General features: G+C 41.7%; 2 protein-coding genes across 2 annotated transcripts; both read left to right on the forward strand.

The window, feature by feature from the left end:
- The first annotated feature begins 1,151 nt into the window (after positions 1 to 1,151).
- Positions 1,152 to 2,551, forward strand: IQCF3 (IQ motif containing F3). Its single transcript, XM_003789356.1, has 3 exons — positions 1,152 to 1,169; positions 1,341 to 1,388; positions 2,100 to 2,551. Exons 1-3 carry the CDS (start codon positions 1,152 to 1,154, stop codon positions 2,493 to 2,495), a joined length of 462 nt encoding a protein of 153 aa, XP_003789404.1. The 3' UTR covers positions 2,496 to 2,551.
- Positions 2,552 to 12,690: 10,139 nt separating this feature from the next.
- Positions 12,691 to 14,188, forward strand: IQCF2 (IQ motif containing F2). Its single transcript, XM_003789357.2, has 3 exons — positions 12,691 to 12,745; positions 12,922 to 13,017; positions 13,750 to 14,188. Exons 1-3 carry the CDS (start codon positions 12,728 to 12,730, stop codon positions 14,131 to 14,133), a joined length of 498 nt encoding a protein of 165 aa, XP_003789405.1. The 5' UTR covers positions 12,691 to 12,727; the 3' UTR covers positions 14,134 to 14,188.
- The last annotated feature ends 4,034 nt before the right edge of the window (positions 14,189 to 18,222 follow it).

The following is an 18,222-nucleotide window of genomic DNA, read 5'->3' on the forward strand; positions in this document are numbered from 1 at the left end:
CAGGGTTTAGTGACATGCAGTGACCACATGTCCCAGGACTCAGCAAGTCCACCCCTGTGTGTAGGGCCTAGAGGACACCTCCCATGGCCACACAGAGATGGCAGGAAGCTGCTAGTCACAGTGTTGTTTCCTACAGAGAATCAATGGAGGACCCAACACAGATTTAATTCACAGATGGAGAAGACAGAAGAAAAATGGAGGATGTGCTGGACCCTGGGTGCCTACGGAGTCATTACCTGATCTGTCAATTTTGCTTATACCTCTACATTCTCAGTTCTTTTGTGATGTGGTGTGAGAAAAGGAGAGGGAGTTAGAATGCTACATGATGGGGCCGACAACAGCACTCACATAGTCAGAATAATGAAAATGCCATATCATGATCTGACCTTTGTCTGCATCCTATGCTTCTGGGGTGGCAGTTGAGAGGTACACCTTAAAGGAAGAGTCAGTGCTAGCTGTGAAATGTGGTGAGAAATGGCAGTGGCGTGACTAAGACCCCGGTGTTAGAAGCAAGCCTGAATGACAGACTTGTTCACATGTGGCCACTGCTACCACCAGAGAAGGCTGCGCTAGGAGGGGCTGTATCTCCAGAGCTCCAGGATATGTTAGGAAAATGCCCTCCAGCCCTTGAGGTTTCAGACACAGGATGGATAAGCTTGTTTTAAGGAACGTATAGTGGTAAGCCAAGCACCACTAAATAGTCACAGAAGACAGAGCGGACAGCCACAGGAGGGAGAAAGCAGCAACTGGCTGATGTACCTCCATCCAGACCCTTCCTTGACCCTTCTTCTCACCCTTCCCACCCACTCTGATACCCATTGAAAGAAGGCCTCACCCACCCACTGAGAAAGGGCTGCTGTCAGAAAAGGTAAGAGGGCACTGGAGCCAGCCTGACCCAGTGTGGTAGGAAGACCCATGTGACCCCCTCTGCCTGGCACCATTTGCTCTGTCCCTGGATGTGGGCCAAACCAGAAGTCATCCTGGTGGCAGGACAGACTCATAGAGTAGAGGCTCCACTGTAGACTGTAGTCCATCCCTGGATCACAGTTGCCCTTGTGACATCATGGCTATCTCCTCCACCCCTCCAGCCCTTGCCAAGGCCAGGGAGTAGCAACAGAGGGGGATGATGACCTGAACCACTGCCCCAAACCATGGGCAATAAATTTTGTGTAAGACATAAGCAGACATACTCTTCCAGGGGTGGGGAGTTGTCCTGTGGCAGAGGGAAGTGCCAGAGGACTTCATAAGACCCAGGCAAAGAATGGGGAGCTGGAGCAGTGGGGACTTTGCCCAGAGGCTGGTCCTCACCCGTGCTCCTCCACCCCACATTCTGATTGCAGAAGCTTCTCCCAGACCAGAACGCAAGAGATAAAAAGAGGCAGCAGAAGGTAGGTGGCCCAGGAGTGCAAGAGTACAACAGATCACTGACCCACTGACACTTGAGTCCCCAGAAATGAAGGCTCCATCTCTGGTCCCAAGGGAATTGGTGCAGCATTGCACTCTCGAATCCTAAATCCCTTTCTCTCCTGAGTGAACTGTATTAAGTATGGAGATAGACAGGAGGGGGAGGAAGTAGCCTGGGCACAGCCACGTTCGACGTGGGGGTCCCGCCCTGAGAAATGAGAAGGCATTGGGTCAGCCAGGCTCAGAAGGACATTGAGGGACTGAAAGGTAGTGGTGGAAGTCAATGGAAGGGCCAGAGGAAGGGAAGACCCTGAAAGCCTGTAGCATTTTCCAAGGCAGTGGGAGGTGGTGTTATGGGCTGAAATTTGGACCCAGATGAAGGCCAGAAATGTCTTCATCCTCATGAGTATCCTCTGGTTCCTCAAGTCCATGTCAGATCTTCTGGATCAGAAAGAGTTTCTCCTGGTTCCATGAACCCATGAGGTCCACAGGGCAAGCACATCCCTATTTTATAGACTAGGACACTGTGACTCTCAGGGTGGGCAGAAATGCCCATAGTCATGGACAAGACTGAAGAAGAGGCTAAACCCCACCCAGATGTCCTGGGTCCTCTGAACCACCAGGGGAATGACAGATTGTTCACATGTGTTCAACAGTGACACATTCATTGGGAATCTTCTGCTTTGCTTGATTAGTTGCTTCTTGCAAAGCGTCACATAAAGAGGGTCCGGGCAGCTCGGCAGATCCAGGCGTGGTGGCGTGGAATCCTAGTGCGTAGGATCCTGCTGGTCGCTGCCCTCAGGGCTTGGACGATTCAGTGCTGGTGGAGGACAGTGCTGCAGAGACAGATAACCAAGCGGCGCCAGACCATGTTGAGGATCTACACTGTGCAGGAGCACGCAGCAGTCAAGCTCCAGTCCTGGATGCGTATGTGGCAGTGTCGCCACTGTTATTGCCAAATTTGCAATACTCTCTGCCTGTTCCAGGTCCAAGAGAGCAACCTTGCCTTCCAGGATGATGGCTTTTTACGGGTACAATATGGAATCACTTCAAAGCAGCCAGAGTTCCACATTGAAATCCTGTCAGTCTGAAAAGCCCGCAGCATGGAGAACTGGCTCCACTGCCCTAATAAATGTCTGACCAGGTTTTGTGAATTTCAGTGATTCCCACAACCACAGGCACTCCAGGGATTCATTCAGGCCCTGCTCCTTCTGCTCTCCCTGGGGAAGGACTGTAGCGCAGGTGCCTCCCCCACTGTCTTACAGTGCATATGGCCCATTTGGAGTGACAGTGGCCATATGCTATGGATGTTACCTCCAAATCAGAAATTGTAGCCCAAGGCTGCCCTCATATATGCAGAGCCAGATGTCCCACTGCATCGCTCTGACACCATTCCTTCTCCTGAAAGTGGAATTGGGAAGGCTTCATATTCCTAAAGACTCTGGGCGATCTCTCACAGGAGAGTAGCCTCTGAGGCCTTGCTCTGTCAGTCTGCCATCGGGAGGCAGCTGGGGCTTCTGCACATTGGGTTTCTCTTCAGCAAACCCCCAGGGTCAAGCACGTGGTCCACTCTCTTGGGAGCAGTGCAGCCCAGAGAAAGTGCAGGAGTCTGGCCTTAGTGATGATGGGCCCAAGGCTCTGCAAGACACATGCTAACTTGACCATTCATGGGCAGTGTCAAAAGACAAAATGGTAACAAGTTTAGCTTAAAGGTACTGATTGGCTTTTATACGTGATTTTAAAATTGGGCCTCTCCTCATCCTATAAAACAGAATGAGTATTCTCATGGCCCGAGCAGAGGAGGTTGGTTTTATTTACAAAAAAAGGCTGAGAAAAGCAGAAACAGATCAATCATTTCGAAGTTACTTTTCTTGTAAAACTTAAAGCAGAGGGATCTTCCTTATGATGCCAGCTTACACTGACCTCTTTGGGAATGTGGCTCTTACCTTTCACTCTCCTTATATGTGGAAAGTCAGATAAACAATGTAGGGTCTGCTTTGTGATGGGGTACTTCAGCACAGGTGACTCCACCATGATTGGTCTGTGGGGCTTGGTGCAGGAGCTCAGTCTAAAATTGGAGAGACCCAAATGTAAAATCACATATAAAAGCCAATCAATATCTTTTAACCAGGGGCCAAGCAGAGGAGGTTAGTTTCATATAGCAAGTGATGCCTCTTTGAAAAATAGCTAATTTCTCAGCTCTGTCTCCCTCTTTCCTCCTTAGCACCTGCTTCCCCAGGGTTCTGAACATCAATAGGGCTCCCACTGCTGTCAGCTCCTCCCTAATGACTTCAACATTGACTGGATGATGGTTCCAAAAACCCTTGGCCTTGGGTGGCACCTGTGGCTAAAGGTGTAGGGCGCCAGCCCCATATGCTGGACTTGGTGGGTTCAAACTCAGCCCTGGCCAAAAAAAAAAAAAAAAGCCCTTGGCCTTTATCTCCAGTGATTTTGACTTCCATCCCATCTCAGTCACCCACTCCTACAGTCACACCTTAGACCAGTAATTTTCTACTGGTGTGCCATGAGAGGATCATAGGTATGCTAGGAAAATTTTTAAGGATCATTAATTATTTTGAAAGAGGTTTGAAGCACAGTAAGGAAAAAAAAAAATATATATATATATATATATATATTAGAGACAGAATCTAATCTTGTCGCCGTTGGCAGAATGCTATGGCATCACAGCTCACAGCAACTTCCTATTCCTGGGCTTAGATGATTCTCTTGCCTCGGTCTTCCAAGTAGCTGGGACTACAGGCACCCGCCACAGTGCCCAGCTATTTTTTTTTTTTTTCAGTTTGGCTGGGGCCAGGTTTGAACCCGCCACCGTCAGTATATGGGTCCGGTGCCTTACCCACTGAGCCACAGGCACCGCCCAAGTATGTATATTTTTTGATCAATATAATTTAAGTGTGCCATGGAAGTTTAAATATAGGTTCAAGTGTACTGAGAGATAAAAAATGTGCCTTAGACCACTGCTTCCCAAGTTGTCTATGGGGAAGGACCACTTTTTAAAAATATCTAAACCAGGAGGCACCTATGGCTCAAAGGAGTAGGGTGCCAGCCTCATATGCCGGAGGTGGCGGGTTCAAACCCAGCCCCGGCCAAAAACTGCAAAAAAAAAAAAAAATCTAAACCATCACAGACCCGTTCTTATGTAAAACAATAAAAATGAATTATGAGAAAGGTAGATGGAAAAGTAGCTCAAGTGGCTAAGGTGCCAGCCACATACACCAGAGCTGGTGGGTTCGAATCCAGTCCAGGCCCGCCAAACAACAATGACAACTTTAACCAAAAAATAGCCAGGCATTGTGGTGGGCACCTGTAGTCCCAGCTACTTGGGAGGCTGAGGCAAGAGAATTACTTAAGCCCAGGAGTTAGAGGTTGCTGTGAGCTGTGATGCCACAGCACTCTACCCAGGGAGACAGCTTGAGGCTCTGTCTCAAAAAAAGAAAAGTCATACAAAATACCAACCTTATTTTTAATTATTAAAACACCCCTAATATTACTATTATTTGCTATAAAAGTTTCTACACATTTGTTCTCAATCTCTATATTTATCTCACTGGTAACAAACAGCTCATACGCTAGTTCTAGTTCACAGACAACACTTTGGGTAGTCATTGCCCCGGTCATTGTCATCACTCATCACTGACCACTGCAACAATGTTTATTTTAACCACCTTCCTCTCTGATTTTTTTTTTTTTTTTTTTTGTGGCCTTCCATCCTCTGGGGAAAAGGTCAGAAAGGTGTAGTCTGCTCCCAAATAGTTACATAGCAGAGAATGTATGGACATCAAGCCTCATGTACCTACCTAAACAGAAGAAGTTTGTCAACCCATTACAGAGCCACTGATTCTTACACACTGATTCAAATGTTTCTTCAGTCCTGATTAGGACTTCTCAAGGATTAACCTCACCAATATTTTCTGCCAATCACACCATCTTATTCTCATTCCTTGTTCCCAGCTTAAATTCCTCTGTCCAGTGAGCATTCCCTTACAATTTTATCACAAAAGACCCTCTTGCTCTCCACCTTTGGATGAACCCAACTCTCCACCCACTTCATCCTTGGACCTGATGAACTAAACTTTTATTTAAAAAACTATCATGTTGTATGGTTTTGATTTATATTCAGAACCATAAATCTCTAGGACAAATTTCTTTAGACCTTTCTCTTTAACTCAAAATGGATCATAGACCTAAAGGTAAGACAGAAATATACAACTTCTAGAAAAAACATAGGAGAAAATTTCAAGGATCTAGAGCTAGTTAAATAATCTTAGATTTGATATCAAAAGCACGATGGTCCATAGAAGGAAAAGTTGATAAATTGGACCTCATTAAAATTTTAAAAACTTTTGCCCTGTGAAGAAAGACTTTGTTAAGGAGATGAAAAGACAAACTGCAGAATGAGAGGAGATATTTGTGAACCACATGTTTGACAAAGGACCAGTACACAGAATACACAAAGAACTATCAAAACTCAACCATAAAAACTAAACAGACTAATTTTTTAAATCAGCAAAAGACACCAAGAAACATTTATTGATGTGGATGTACAGATGGCAAATAGGCACATGAAAAGATATTCAACATCATTAGCAACTAGGGAAATGCAAATTAAAAACCACAATTAGATATCACCACACACCTAATTGGAATGGCTAAATTTAAAATATAGTGACAACGCTAAATTCTGGTAAGGATGCGAGCAAAGTGGCTGTCTCTTATATGGTTGGTAAAAATGTAAAATGGTGTGGTTACTACGGAAAACACTTTTGTGGGTCCTCAAAAAGTTAAACTGGGAATTACTGTATAACTCAGCAATTTCACCCCTAAGCATAGACCCAAAAGAATGGAAATGAATGTTAAAAGAAAAATTTGTACAAAATTGTTCACAGGCACTTTAGTCATAATAACTGTGACACTGTAAAATATATATATTTGATTTTTGCTTCCCACCCCTTTTCTTAGAATCCTTAGGATCTCCAAAGTAATAAGTATCTTTTGCAAGTTAATGAGTTGGCTGAGGGCTGGGGGGGTCTTGGATAGCTAAAGATGGGTGGTAGTCTGGGGAACCTACCATGTGATTTGAAGGTTGGAACTTTCAGTCACATGCCCCGGCCTCCAGGGAGGAGAAAGGGGATGAAGGTTGAGCGATCACCCTGGCCAATAATGTAATCAATCATGCCTGCATAATAAAGCCTCCACAAGAACCCAAAAGGACAGAGTTTGGGGAGCTTCTGGAGAGCCGAACATGAGGAAGCTCGCAGAGGGTGGTGCCCAGAGAGGACACAGGATCTCACCCTGGGCATATCTTTGGTCCCTACCTTTATCCTTTGTAAAATTGTTTATAGTAAATGAGTAAATGTAAACAGTGTTTCCCTGAATTTTGTGAGCTGCTCTGGCAAATTAATTAAACACAAGGAGAAGATCTTGCCACCCATGATTTATATCCAGATTCGTTATTCTAACCCCAATTTCAACTTTGTGATTGGAAGTAGGGGACAAATCATAGGACTGACCCCTCAATCTGTAGGACTTGACACTATCTCCAGCTACAGTATCAGAAGTGAACTGAAGTACAGGACACCTAGCTGGTGCTTGGAGGGAGAAATCTCCACCACATAATTCTTGGTACCCAGAGGTGAAGTACTGTATTAAGTGAAATTGACTATGTGACAGGATAAACTGACTTTGTTTTTTCCTATATCAACCTGAAATAATCAAAAGGATATGAATCTAGTTTTAAAACATTTATTCAAGCAAAAAGCAAGGAATGGCCATTCTGGGACACATAGACTCCAAAGAAATGAAGTCTATGCTCCGAAGTTAAAAGTCAAGTTCTTGTTTATATAGGAAGAAGACAACAAAAATTAATATGATTACAATTTTTATATATAAGGCTGGTGTAAAATTACAACACATTAATTAGTTACAGTTTGCTTTTCCATGCAGATTGGTTTTTTGTTTTGGGGGGGGGGTTTTGAAACAGAGTCTCACTTTGTCACCGGTAGAGTGCAGTGGTGTCACAACTCACAGCAACCTCAAACTCTTGGGCTTAAATGATTCTCTTGCCTCAGTCTCCCAAGTAGCTGGAATTACAGGTGCCTGCCACAACGCCCAGCTATTTTTTTTAATTATCGTTATCATTGTTGTTTAGCTGGCCCAGGCTGGGTTTGAACCCACAAGCCTTGGTGTATGTGGCCGGCACCACAACCACTGTGCTAAGGGCACCAAGCCATGCAGCTTGTTTCCTTCAAAGCTGGTTTTCATTTCCTTTCCAATTTAAAGTTTATTTAAGATTGGATCTTAAACTTACGCCTGTAATCCAGCACTTTGGGAGGCCATGGTTGGAGGACTGCTTGAGGCCTGGCAACATATTGAGACATGCCCCCCACCCACAATCTCTACAAAAAAATTAAAAATTAACCAGGCATGGTGGGACACACCTGGAGTCTCAGCTATTTGTGAGGATGAGGTGGGAGGATAGCTCTAGCCCAGAAGTTTAAAGTTACAGCTAGCAGTGAGCTATGATAATGCCACTGCACTCCAACCTGGGCAACAATGTCAGATCCTATTTCAAAAAAAAAAAGAGAAAGAGAGAGAGAGAAAAAAGAAAAAAAAAACATTTAATCTTAATGCGATAGCCATGAAGTATTTGTGTGAGACCTGTGAAGGAGGTTAATCTATATTGGAAGTCAAAAATGGAGAGGAGAAGGCTCTTCCTTGGTACCTTTCCACCATTTCTAACATTTTACAAAACAATGCAGCTAAAGGAAAAAGCTTAATCTATAATCAGAGAAACAAAAGAATATAGCTGCTTAGATTACAGCTGACTCTCATGTAGTTTTTTAAAGTATCACCATGAAATCGTGAAATTTAACATAGTCAATATGTTTCAATCTATGTGTATTGTAGGTATTGTAAACTAAAATAAAATCCTGGGTGGCGACTGTAACTCAGTGAGTAGAGTGCCAGCTCCATATACCAAGGATGGCGGGTTCAAATTGCCCTGGCCAAACTGCAACAACAACAAAAATATAGTGGGGCATTGTGTCGAGCGCCTGTAGTCCCAGCCACTCGGGAGGCTGAGGCAAGAGAATCGCTTAAGCCCAAGAGCTGGAGGTTGCTGTGAGTTGTGACACCATAGGACTCTATAGAGGGCAACAAAGTGAAACTCTGTCTCTAAAAACAACAACAAAAAAACCCGTAAGTACTTCCCCCCACCTGCTCCACCAACTGAATGGATCCCCTCTTGGCCAAGGGGACCCCCAAAAACCTTAAAATTGGGTTCCCAGCCATGAAGAAAGGGAGGTTGGATGTGCCCCACTATACCCCATCCCTTTGGAATTTAGATACTAAATTATTAACAGCACCTAAGGTCATGTAGAGCAAAGGTTAAATAACCTACAGACCATCAACTTGCTTAACATATCACTTGAGTTGGCATAATGTGACTTGTCTCTGACTAACAGACTTCCTTATCTTAAAACATTCTAAACTTTTTGGCAAAACATCATTCTTTTAACCAACTGCAAATCAAAGACTCTTTGAACCCGCCTATAACCTGTAAGCCCCTATACCACTTTGAGATGTCCCACCTTTGGGGGCCAAACCAGTGTTTAACTTCCATGTATTAATGGTTTTATAAATTAAAAAAATTATAATTTTTAATAAATTTATAATTAAATAATCAAATTTTTATAAATTTATAATTAAAAATTTATAATTTTTGTAATTCTTGTCTCTCTAAAGTGTGTAATAACCAGTGAGGAGGAGTGGCTCACACCTGTGAGCAGTGGCCTCACCACACTTTGGGTGGTTGAGGCAGGCAGATCGCTTGAGGCCAAGAGTTTGAAGTTGCAGTAAACTATGATGATGTCACTAAACTCTAGCCCAGGCAACAAAGCAAGACTTTATCCCTAAAAAGAATAATAAAATACATAAAAGCAAACTATAACCCAACTGCATCGGGAAAATATGAATAGACCTAACCCAAAGAAGTAAAGAGATTGAATTAGTAATAAAGCAACTTCCCACAAAGAAACACCCAGAGCCAGATGGCTTCTCTGGTGAAGCCTACAAAATTTTAAAGAACAATTAACCTTATTAATGATAAGGAAATTTAAAATTAAAATCTCAGTGAGTTACTGCTCCACACTCAGTAGTGTAACTGTAATCAAAACAGATAACAAGTGTTGGCAAGGATATAGAAGAATGGAACCCTACATACACAGCTGGTAGAAAAGTAAAATGGTGTAATGCATCTGTAACTCAAATGGTTAAATAAAAAGCTTACCATACAACCCAGACATTCTACACTTAGATATATACCCAAGAGAACTGAAAATACGTCCACATAAAAACCTGTACATGAATGTTTACAGCAGCATTATTCATAACAGCACAAAGGTGGAAACAACCCAAATGTCCAAGATCAGATGGATTAATAAACAGAAGTGGTATATTCATGCAATGGAATATCATTTACCTAATAGAAAGGTATCATGTGGTGATACATACGTCAACATGAATGAACTTTGAAACCATTAAGTGAAAGGAGCCAGACACAAAAAGACAGTTATTGTATGATTCCAGTCATATAAAATTACCAAAATAGGAAAATCTATAGAGACAGAAAGTAGATTAGTGGTTTCCAGGGACTGGGGAAGGGGATAATGGGGACTGATTTCTGATGTGTATGGGATTTATTTGGGAAGTGATAAAATATTCTGGAATCAGATAGGGGTGATGGTTGTACAACCTTGTGAATATACTAAAAACCACTAATTTGTACAGTTTTAGATGATGAGTTGAATGGGATAGGAGTTATATCTTTAAAAAAAAAAGACCTGTGCAGAAAGAGAATAATTCCCAAACAAGTAGAGGAATAGTCCATGTTCTTAGAAGGTAAAGTTCAGTTTCACCGAGATAGCCTTTTCCCCCAAAACCAATGCCTCTTATATTCAAAATCCCATCAGGACATTTCAGGAAACTAACATAGGCCTCATGAAATGCTTGATAGAAATTTTTCTCTTTTAAAATACATTTGAGTAGTTTGAATCATATTGGAAATACCTGAGTTCATAAGTATTTTAAAATTTGGATATGAATCTATGTGGTCTTGGTGCCTTATTTATGCTGGATCTTTAATGGCCTTCTCAATTTATCAGCTTTTACACATTTTCTTCAGTTAATTTTGGCAATTTATATTTTGTTAGAAAATCATTTCTAGCTGGGACAGTGGCTCACATCTGTAATCCTTTGCACTCTGGGAGGCCAAAATGGGTGGATTGCTTGAGCTCATGGGTTTGAGACCAGACTGAGCAAGAGCAAGACCCTGTCTCTACTAAAAATAGAAAAAAAAAAAACAAAAAAACCTGAGGCAAGAGGATCGCTTGAGCCCAAGAGTTGAAGGTTGCAGTGAGCTATGATGATGCCATGGTACTCTACCCAGGGAAACAGCCTGAGACTCTGTATCAAAAGGAAAAAATAAAAAAGAAAAAGAAAAAAGAAAATCATTCCCTCTTATCATTCAAATTTGTTATTATATTCCACTTTCATGGAGTGTTTATCTTTAAAATGATCTTGCTGGAAGAAATCGGCCTGGGCAAAAATTTTATGAGGAGGATCCCCCGGGCAATTGAAGCAACATCAAAAATACACTACTGGGACCTCATCAAATTAAAAAGCTTCTGCACAGCCAAGACCACAGTAAGTAAAGCAAGTAGAAAGCCCTCAGAATGGGAGAAGATATTTGCTGGTTATGACTCCTACAAATGGTTAATAACCAGAATCCACAGAGAACTCAAACGTATTAGCAAGAAGAGAACAAGTGATCTTCTCTCATGGTGGGCAAGGGACTTGAAGAGAAACTTCTCTGAAAACAGGTGCATGGCCTACAGATATATGAAAAATGCTCACCATCCTTAATAATCAGAGAAATGCAAATCAAAACTACTTTGAGATATCACCTAACTCCAGTAAGATTAGCCCATATCACAAAATCTCAAAATCACAGATGCTGGCGTGGTTGTGGAGAAAAGGCAACACTCCTACACTGCTGGTGGGACTGCAAACTAATACATTCCTTTTGAAAAGACATCTGGACAACACTTAGAGAACTAAAAATAGACCTGCCATTTGATCCTATAATTCCTCTATTAGGTATATATCCAGAAGACCAAAAATCACACTACAATAAAGATATTTGTATCAGAATGTTCATTGCAGCCCAATTCATAATTGCTAGGTCATGGAAGAAGCCCAAATGCCCATCGACCCATGAATGGCTCACCATGGTATATGAACACCATGGAATACTATGCAGCCATTAAGAAAGATGGAGACTTTACCTCCTTCACGTTTACATGGATGAAGCTGGAGAATATTCTTCTTAGCAAAGTATCTCAAGAATGGAAGAAAAAGTATCCAATGTACTCAGCCCTACTATGAAACTAATTTATAGCTTTCATAGGAAAGCTATAACCCAATTTTAGCCCAGGAATATGGGGAGAAGGGAGAGGGAGGGGAGGGGAAGAGGGAGGATGGGGGGGGACGGTGATTGGTGGGATCACGCCTATGGTTCATTCTATAAGGGTACATGTGAATCTCTCTAAATGTAGAATATAAATGTCTTAACACAATAACTAAGAAAAAGACATGAAGGCTATGTTAACCAGTTGGATGAAAGTATTTCAAATTGTATATAGAAACAGTACACTGTACCCCATGATAGTATTAATGTACACTGCTATGATTTAATAAAAAATAAAAGTAATAAAATAAAAAAGTCTTGCCAAACTACTTTCTTTCAAATTTATTTACTACTGTCCATTTTTGTTTTCCATGTCATTAAGTTTTTATCTTTATTTTACTGCTTTCTAGATTCCTCTGATTTCCTAAGGTGATGTGAGGTCCTGAAGCCAGAGTCAAGAGAAAACAGCAAATGCTAAATCTGAGAAGACCCCAAAAAGCTGTGTGGGCACTCACTGCTATGCTCCCTCCCACTCTGCTATGTGACCAACAGCTAGAAGGAACTATGGATGGCCTTCACAGGAGTAGCACTCTGAAATGGCACTCATATGCCTTTTCCACACTGAGCTCTGGCACATCTCTGACAGGAGAGAAATAGGCAGGTAGTACCGGTTTCCATGGACCTTATTTCTAATAAAGCCCCAACTCTGTGGCAGATGTCCTGATCCCTATGTCATAATGCAATTGTGAATTCATAGCTCTCCCTTCACTCATTTTATTCATGCTAGACCTTGGGAAGCAGAGAAATCAGGGCCAATGAACCATCTAGAGACAAGCCATGGGGATTCAATTTTGTGTAAGAGATAGAACCAGATCTTCTAGTAGGGCTAGGGGTGGGTGGGTATCTCCCTGGATTTCACAGGTCTTGGGAAAAGAGGGAACCTTAAAGCAATGAATGCTCTTGTACAGAGCCACAAAGAGAAACAACAGTCTTAACTCATCCATTCCTTTCTCATTTAATTCTGATGACAGACCAAAGGCAATTTAGTTTTAATTGTAATTGAAGATGTTGAAGAAATCGCTGAATATACGGTGAGACAGAAGCTAACGAAGGTGGGTAGACTCTATGTAGTTAGAGAAATCTAAAATGTTTGTATCTATGCCATAAGGGTGTGGGATTTTGCCTCTTATAGATCCAGAATCTAATTAGGAGTCAAGTCAATTTCAGCTCATTTTTCCTCCATCCCCTTCTCAGTCTGGGCTGTCTATATCTGGGTCTGATCGAGACCTACAGAGTGATCAGTAAGAATGAAAGCCACCAAGAAATACATAGGGCTGAGAGGTGAGAATGTGAGAACTCAGAGAGTAGAATGTTCTAAATATGAGAAGGCTGGAAGTAGATTCTGGTCAGGGTATGGAAACCCACCAAAATACATGTATCAAAATACGTGGTTGTAACAGAGAGAAAGCAGCTAATGGCGGTTTGAGATTGGAATTAGCAGAAAATAACTAGGTAAAAGGTTATAAGGCCAAATTTTTCCAACCCAATGAATACAGAAGACGTGGAGTGTGACTAATAAGATCCCTCAGTCCCTAATGCACCTTTCCAGATACTAATGGTTTTCCTTTCATCTGTGCACTGGTGAAGTAGGCAACAGAAAGACACCATGACTCAAAGTGAGGTAAAGTGTTGATAGTGGCAGAGAAGGGTCACCAACAGGTCTGCTGGCCCCAAATCAGCGTCTGGCTAACTATCCTGAGTTCTTTAAGGAAGGGCTGCCTTTTAAGAGACACAATCCAGACTCCTTCTGGGAAAATCCTACAGGTTAGTGGCAGGAAGTTCCTTTTGTCTCTGTCTAGAAAAAACAAAAAAAAAGAAACAAAGCAGCTATAATCATCCAGGCCTGGTGGCGTGGCACCCTGGTGCGCCGGACACTACTGCACATGGCTCTCAGGGCCTGGATAATTCAGTGCTGGTGGAAGATGATGCTGTCAAGGATGCTGGAGAAGAAGCGGCGGGCAGCTCTGGTCACCTACATAACCAAAGAGAGAGCAGTGATCAAGCTGCAGTCTTTGGTCCGTATGTGGCGCATCCACTGGCGTTACTGCCAGGTGCTCAATGCCCTCTATGTCATCCAGTGCCACTGGCAACACCACAACTGCCAGACCTGTACTCTCCTCCGGGGCCACTGTATGGTCACAGCCACTCACCTGCAGTTCCACATTGAGATAGCCAACTCCTAAGGGCTGCCAAGAAGGAGCACTGTGTCTTTTGTCCCCAGTAAAGGTCTAACCTGGTCTGGTGCCTCTCGTGATGTCCTTCAACTAATGGGAATCTTGAGACTTGGGTCTTGTTGCCTCCTCTTCTCCCTGGGAAAGAATTTCAATGAGGTTTGTGCTCTGTGCCCATGGACCAGTTTTGGTCTGACAATGACCATGTGCCACTCAGTTGTCAAAACAGAAACTGGAGTCTCAGTCTGCCCTGGTAAGTTAAAACCAGAAGTTCTGGTTCCCAACCCTAGCCTCAGTTCCATTCCTTTTTTCTCACCCAGGGCTCTGGGAGGGAAGTAGGCTGCATCTTCTTGAAGACTCTGGGCACCTCTACATACAAGGATAGACTGTGAGGTTCTGCTCTGTCAGCCTGGGGTCAGGGGCAGCTAAGGTCTGAGATGCCTCAGTCTCCTCTTGGGCAAGCACCTAGAGAGAATGCCAGTATTTGGCTGATTCTCTTGGGAGCAATGCAGCCCCTGGTGAAGGACAGGAGGCTGGCCTTAATGGTGGGGGCTCAGGGGGTGGCATGCTAATGAGTAGGTGGTAACTCTGGGGACTAGTAGAAAACAGAAGTTCCCAGTACCCCAACTCTTTCTCTGCAATTCCCTCACCAGAATTCCTCTCCCCAAGGGCTGTGTGATGGTACTCCCTCTGATATTACCCCTACCTTAACTCTTATCTCAATTGTTAGTGATTTTATCATTGGCCAAGATGACCCTACGAACCCCCTTAGTTCTTACCTTAGATAAACTTTTTCTTCTCCCCCTTCAGCCACTACTTCTCACAGTTGTACTAAAGAAGAGCTGTTCCATAGAACTCCATAGAACCTTCTGTGATGATGGAAATGTTCTCTACCTGTGCTGTTCGATATGGTAGCCACTAGCCACATATTGCTATGGAGCACCAGAAACCTGCCTAGTGCATCTGAGAACTTGAATTTTTAATTTTATTTAAATTTAAATAACCACTGGACAATGAGGCTCCAGACCTCACCATCACCAATAATGGCACTGTTGCTCAAATTGCTTTTGCTAGTGGTCCATCCATTGATTGTGTTCTTCTTTCCTTCCAGTTCACCTTTTCAATAACCCCAATAGAATATTTCTTCAGCTATGATAAGATCTTCTAAGCAGCGGTTCTCAACCTGTCGGTTAGGACCCCTTTGGACTATATTAAAGGGTTGCAGCATTAGGAAGGTTGAGAACCACTGAAAGTATTGACCATAACAATTATTTTTACAGTTGTCATCCCTAACATGTCCTTGCCTCTTTCTTTACCCAGTTCAGAGTCTGTGGTTAATTATAATATTCTCTCCCATGTACAACTTCATTCCCTTGGCCTACACTTTCTCTGCAAATATGTACAAGACAAAATGAACCATCTCCCTGTTCTGTGTCCACAGAGTAACAAAGTTGAAAGAAAACAAACCACCATGAGGCATGGTCTCAGTTTATATTCATGACTACATATCTCAACATGACAAATTTCCCAATAAATTTCTCTGGTATGTATACATTATCCATTTTCTGAGTTAAATAATTCACATCACTTCCTCTCCCAATGTTTGTTATTTAGGCTGACATTTATGGTGTTAAAAACAGGACCTGAAAAAGATCACCATCAGAAGGAATTGGTATTCTTAGAACTGGTGTGCAGTATTCAGTTGAGCTCTTTGAGCTTTCTGCCACCAAGGTTTGCCTTTTCTGCCCTGGTGGGTCTTCTCTCAAGTTGAGCCTCTCTCTTTTTAGTAGGAGCTTTTTAGTATTATTTGGTATCTGGTTTGGATAAGGCCACCCTAATAAAGGACCATACATCCTCCTGGAAGGGTAACAGTTTTTTCATTTTTCCTGATAAGTTCCTTCTAGTATAAAAACATGTCTTTCTGCATTGAGTACTTACGGTTTCTACAGAATTTATATTCAGCCTGGGAGGTATGTCTTTTCTGGTTTGCATGTCTACTTAGATATATACACCTAAGTTAAAATTTTTGTGTATACTCTTTATTGTGTTTTTTTTTAATTTGGTTTAACTCTTTTCCATTGCTTGTTTCTAAAAATCATCCAAAAGCAAAAATAAATGGATGGTTATTAAATGTCACCAGGTGGTTGCCATCATCTAAAACACACATCTAAACTCCTGATGTTCCCTAACAGAATTTACACAAAGCCTTTTCTTTGCTCTCAAAAGATTAATAAGAAATAGACTGGGATTCTCAAATAGTAAGGCATGCCAGCTATTCTGGAACTCAAGCTGGCTGCATATTATCATGGCCTGTTCATGTGCACATTTTGACATAGGCAAAATTAGATTAAAGAAAAATTATAGCTCAAATGGTTATTATCTGAAAAAACTCCAACTATAGTATTAACATGTAGAATCTTTAAAGTTCTCATTCTATTTTTAATTTCTGCCTACTTGGAATCTGCTGACTTTCCTGCCAGTAATGAGATAAAACTCATTCTTCGTGGCCTTTCAGCCACAATAAAAAGTCTTTAAAAAGGGCTTTCAAATTAATGGCTTTAAAAATTACAATAGTTCCATGGTAACCAACAACCTAGACACCTTTTAGAAATATAAATTTAGGTTTGCCTGACTAATGATTGCATATGGAATTGGAATATTTAATTTACACATTAATAATTAAAAGAAAAAAGAAATAGAACTAGATAAATGTTTATAAAAGTTAGGCTCTCACATCAAACAGGTCAAAATTTTGAGTTCAGAGCAACAATATATGGTATCCCTGTCTCATATAAATTTTGCTTTTTTTTTGCCACACAGAGGCCAAAAAGAAAATATCAGAAGAAAAAAACCATTAAAAGTCTTTTCTGTCTTCATTTGCTAATCAAGCAAACCAGACCAACAAACAAAAGACAGATTTGTTACTAGTTCCAGGCTACTTGGAGATTTTATTTCTCTTATAGGATTTATCCCATCCTAGCTAAAAGTTAAACATTGAAAATTTAACCTTAAACTCATTTGAAATTTTTTAAGAAAGGAAAAGAGGAGATGGAAGTGAAAGCTTTTTTTGTTTTTTTGGTTTTTTTAGAGATAGAGTTTCACTTTGTCGCCCACGGTAGAGTGCTATGGCATCACAGCTCACAGCAACCTCCAGCTCCTGGGCTTAGGCGATTCTCTTGCCTCAGCCTCCCAAGTAGCTGGGACTATAGGCACCCACCACAACACCCAGCTATTTTTTGTTGCAGTTTGGCTGGGGCCGAGTTTGAACCTTCCACCCTCGGTATATGGGGCTGGCACCCTACTTACTGAGCCACAGGAGCTGACCCGTGAAAGATGTTTTTAAAAATCAAACTGTCATGGAAAAGGCTTTACCCCAAATTTTGGTCCATAGCTTTCATTAGATTACCTATTGGGGTAAATTAAGTTTTATCATGTGAACATGTTCCAATTTGTCAAAAATATAATTTGGATCCAACTATCTTTCATAAACCAGTAAGCTTGTATTACCTCATAACTAAAATTGTTTTCTTTTTTCTTCCTGATACAGAGTTTTACTCTGCCACCCTAGGTAGAGAGCCCATGGTGTCATAGCTCATAGCAACCTCAAACTCCTGGGCTCAAACGATCCTCTTGCCTCAGCCTCCTGAATAACTGGGACTACAGGCACCCACCACAACACCTGGCAAGTTTTTCTATTTTTGGTAGAGACAGGGTCTTGCTCTTGCTCCCAATTAACCCAAATACATTTTACTTGATGTGACTTACATAAATCTTATATAGGCTAGTTTTAAAATTACTGGTAAAAAAAAAATTGTTTAATGTATTTGAAATTGCCAGCATATGTTTTTCCTGGGTTTACAAGTCAAACAGTTTTATATTTATTTCTACTAGGTGTTTTAAGGTGTCAGGGTTTGCAAAGCACAGGGGCTATAAAACTACAAAACCAGCTTACAACAGAGTGAGCTTTCTTTGTGTAATTTTTTCACAAGTAACATGAATTTAATTTTGTTGGTTTAATGAAAACAGCTGCATCATCTGAGTTAATGGCAAAATGCCCATATATTTAACTTTAAGATTCCTACTTAGTTGATTGAACACTTG

This window comes from Otolemur garnettii, unplaced genomic scaffold, assembly GCF_000181295.1.
Source record: "Otolemur garnettii isolate 467f Iridium unplaced genomic scaffold, OtoGar3 scaffold00032, whole genome shotgun sequence".
Classification (NCBI taxonomy): domain Eukaryota; kingdom Metazoa; phylum Chordata; class Mammalia; order Primates; family Galagidae; genus Otolemur; species Otolemur garnettii.